We start from the raw sequence: 4,032 nt of genomic DNA, 5'->3' as shown, positions 1-4,032 counted from the left end.
CTTTTTCGTTGTGTTTGGCCCCCCCCCCCCCGACAGTGCTGTCTATAACCCATTTCAATCATTCTTTGACTCACGTGGGTGTCTCACAGAGCCACAGGTGAGAGAACAAGTTTTTTAAATGACAAGAGAAGCACAGTTGAAAAGCCATAAATACCAGCAGGACTCAGAGGCTCTTCTAATATCTGCAATTATACTTCATAGTATTTGTATTCATTTAAACTGGTTAAGTTTCAGATGACAAGGTTTCCTTAATCCACTCAGAGTAAAACAGGCAGTCTCCAATCACCACTCAAAAGATAAACAGCTGTGCTGTTCTCCAAAAGCCATTATGTTTGGCTTTTTGGAGGAAAAAAAAATAGCATAACCACTAACCATTACTTCAGTGTTCTAATCCCACATTATCCATAGCTCATTTTTGTAACAAGACTATTAAAACAAAGGACTGTAAATCAGCAGTAATAGAAATCAAGGCAAGCATTTCATAGTCATTTGATCTACCATACCTTCTAGCGTCTTTCTGAAGAATCAGAGAGTTATTACATATTTTTGCTACTGTAATTTCATGGTTGTCATGTGACTTCTGTTTGTAACAGAAAGAAGGCTTCACAGCAGCATTGGTATAACTATGTCCAGCATCCAACAGAAGAGAAAGATTCCTTCCTTGTCATGCCCAAATTTTAAAGACAATTTCCTCTTTTTACAGTAAATACATATGTGGGGTAGGAGAAACAACCCATCTAATTTCTAAGAGAACAGGAGAAGCAAGCCAGTGGCAGGGCCTCACACTGCATTTAAAGGGAGGTTCCAGGGGAGCAGACAGACACAGTACATAACTGAAAGTCAAAAGGTGGATTACAAACTGCAGTTTGGAGTGTGATGCAGAAAGGGAACAGTTTAGCAGATGCTTGTTTAGTTCAGAGAGTTTGCTGGCAGATGCAGTAACACTGGATACTGCTAGATGTGAGGGATGATAAAAATGTAACATGTCTTAGACACTTCTTCCTAACCTTTTTTTTTTTTTTTTAGGAAAAAAAAAATCCTCCTCCAGTACTTAAATTTTATTACTTACCGAAGGATCTACTTGATCATTTGTTACTCCCCTCAGGACAATCTTCAATGGATGTTTCATGAAAGGTGCCAAGCAAAGCAGACTTTCCAAATAGTAGCCAATACTACGACTGGGGCTGCAGTCATGTTCCAACGAGCCTCCATACAGAAGACCAGGCTGATAATACAAGGTAGTACCTGGGGAAGATGCCAAGGGAGCAAACCAAATGAGAGTGCTGTCAGCACACTGGCCATTACTACAGCATAAAGACACTTTGCAACAATCTATACAGGCAAATTGGAGACAGAAGAATTCATGAAAGATGGTAGCACTTCCAGCACGCTATTTCTATGTCTGCAGTGAATAAACGTGCCAATGCACATGAGTGTCTGTCTTGCACATCACTTCTCCTCCTTTCTCCTTCTCCCCAAAAATCCAGGATCTCTTAGCAATCCCTAAAATGCTGATACAAGCAATTATTATCCTCCAGAGCAGGTAAATCTTCACTAGACCATCAGGTCATCGCTGTCTTGGCATATCTGGTGGTAGTTCAACTGCTTTACTGACCAACCATAATCCTTTTGGGGAAAAAAAAAAAGGAAAAAAAAAAGGACAAGAATCAAAAGAGATTTTTACGTGAGATGCTTCTCGCTCAAACCAACCCCTTTTGTGAGCATGACTAGGCAAGCAGTCTTGCTCCAAAGTTTGCCTCTGTAGAAGGTAAACCTTGCCTTCTACAAAAATCTGCTCTGGTTCAGAAGGACCTTCCCCCACTATGAAATCCTGCATACCAAACAAAATACTAATTTTAATTCTTGAGCAATATGGTTTTCTTAACTCTCTGCATTATGGTGGAGCATGCGATCAATTACTACAAAACTTCTCAGTTTGGTTACTTCTGATCTTCTCAGTCAATGATATCTGAACATCGACCTCTGTCGAGCCAAAACTTTGATTTCACTGCAGCAACTGATAGAGCCTGGAAGACCAGAACAGAGGGAGAAGAGAAAACAGATCTCACCTGTCTGGTTTATTTCAATCCGAGAGCCATTGGTCACTTTGTCCATCAGGCGAATAAAACTTGCTTCAAAATCTAAGGAGCAGAACAAAGACAGAATTTTAAAGTTCCTTAAATTTATTCCTGGAAAAAATAAGAAACTTCAACACCATACTTATACATTTTCCCTTTCCTGCCTTTCACGACAGTAAGGCTACTCTCACTCTTCAACCTGTTGTGGTATAATTCTACCACATGAGAAAAGGCAATTCACTATAAAAACAAAGATGTTAATTTGAGCCCCCATGCTTATAGGCATCTCAACTCAACCGGGATGTCCCCAGATGTGACCGTCGGACTAGCCACACTCCCCTCCTTGGCACACAGCGAGTGACACAACTTGACACTTCTGATCACAGTGGCCTGAGAGATCACTCAAGCCCAGGGTAAAACCTTTGACAATTTACACCTTGCTCAGTACGAAGCAAAACATACCAATCCTACCAAACAGGACCCCATATTAGGCATGACAAGCTAATAACAGCTTCCCATTATTCTCTCTAAAAGCCTTAGTTTAAAAGAAGGGGACATTCAGATGTGAAGTGCTGCTGCTGCACAGCCATTCCACAAACACAATTAGCTATCTGCAGACTTTCAAATTTTCCATTTCCAAAAGTGTCATTGACATCATAAAGGCTAGAGAAACACAAGTCTCCCTAACGCCTCTTTTCTTGCTTACTGTGTGCACTACAGCGGTCCATGTGGAATTAATTCCTCAGTTTTGCCTGTTTGTGTGGACTCTCGTTCAGAGACATGGGAAAGGACAAGCATATTTAAAAAAAAAAAAAAAAAAGGAGGAACATGCTAGTATTCTAGTATTTAGGTATCCCAAGCTGGTACAGACTAATATCAAGAAAAATATGTGAACACATGCAGAGTTCAAAACCCTCGTAGTTTTAAGGACCAACAGCACCTGCGTAATGGTTGGTAGGTTGCAGAACTTCCTTAGAAATAACCCTGTGTCACTTCTTAAAGAGTAATCAGATTCTTCCTTCTATATAAGCTTCTAAGATGCAATAAGCATTTAAACCAAAGAGCTACATGCAGAAATTACAGTTCGTTAATATTTGCATAATACAGTTGATGCGCCAGTCACACAATGCTGGTTCTGCTCTCTGTTATGATAGTTTCTAAACTTAAAGTTTATATGACAGCACTGTCCAGTGCAAGAGTGCATCCTTTCAAATACACATTTCCCTTGTGGAGAACAAACCTGTAGAAGAGTTTTCATTGCAAATGTTCCAGTCATGAAAAGCGGAGAGAACTGCTTGTTGAATCATCAACACAAATCAGGGTTTGTCGTTATTATTTTTCTGTTACAGTCACAGTTTACATTTTAACCCATACTTGATAAAGGCAGTTCAAATACCTTTTAAAAAAAACATGGCAAAACCTACAAACTTCACCACTGCCAAACATCCCACGGTAATAATAAACACTTTGGGTCACAGTAAATGTTAAGTCAAGCACACAAGAATGTTTCGGAGGAGAATTTCTAGCTATAAACTGAAGCCTCCTCAGGAGGCAGAGTAGTGTCTATGCTGGTCCTACCCCTGTTCTGAAACTCACACTTTGCCCCCAAAATAACTGACCACCACAATGGTCTATCTCTACCCTACTGTCTTCTCTATCTCTACCCTACTGTCTTCTCACTTCACTAACTGAGGAAGTTAACCGAGGGGTGCCAAAGGGCCCGTACAGGAATGAAGAGAGTCCTCCCTAAGCCAGGTTTCCCTCAAAGGGCTCCGCAGTGCTGGAAGTTTTCAGAAATGAGAAGTAAATGGATTTCACATTTTTCACCTTTGCTACCATGTCGGCAAAACCCAAATAAAAATTAAAGCATAAATCCTGGCCCATTAAAACCGTGGTAATTCGGGCTCCCGTGAAGAGATGTTGAACTCGTCGCTGGGCGTGCGGCAGCTAACGA

The 4,032-nt window shown here is 40.6% G+C and overlaps 1 protein-coding gene across 1 annotated transcript in view; it reads right to left on the bottom strand.

The window, feature by feature from the left end:
* Positions 1 to 2,141, bottom strand: part of RCL1 (RNA terminal phosphate cyclase-like 1) — a gene marked incomplete at its 5' end in the record, with an annotated part of 20,433 nt that extends 18,292 nt beyond the window's left edge. The window contains 2 exons of the mRNA XM_009583140.1: positions 1,070 to 1,245; positions 2,070 to 2,141. Coding sequence (XP_009581435.1) covers positions 1,070 to 1,245; positions 2,070 to 2,141 — 248 coding nt within the window. The remainder of the gene's footprint in view (positions 1 to 1,069; positions 1,246 to 2,069) is intronic.
* Between the last annotated feature and the right edge of the window lie 1,891 nt (positions 2,142 to 4,032).

The sequence above is a fragment of the Fulmarus glacialis genome, unplaced genomic scaffold (genome assembly GCF_000690835.1).
Source record: "Fulmarus glacialis isolate BGI_N327 unplaced genomic scaffold, ASM69083v1 scaffold14090, whole genome shotgun sequence".
Taxonomy (NCBI): domain Eukaryota; kingdom Metazoa; phylum Chordata; class Aves; order Procellariiformes; family Procellariidae; genus Fulmarus; species Fulmarus glacialis.
This window is presented reverse-complemented; position numbering and strand designations above follow the sequence as displayed.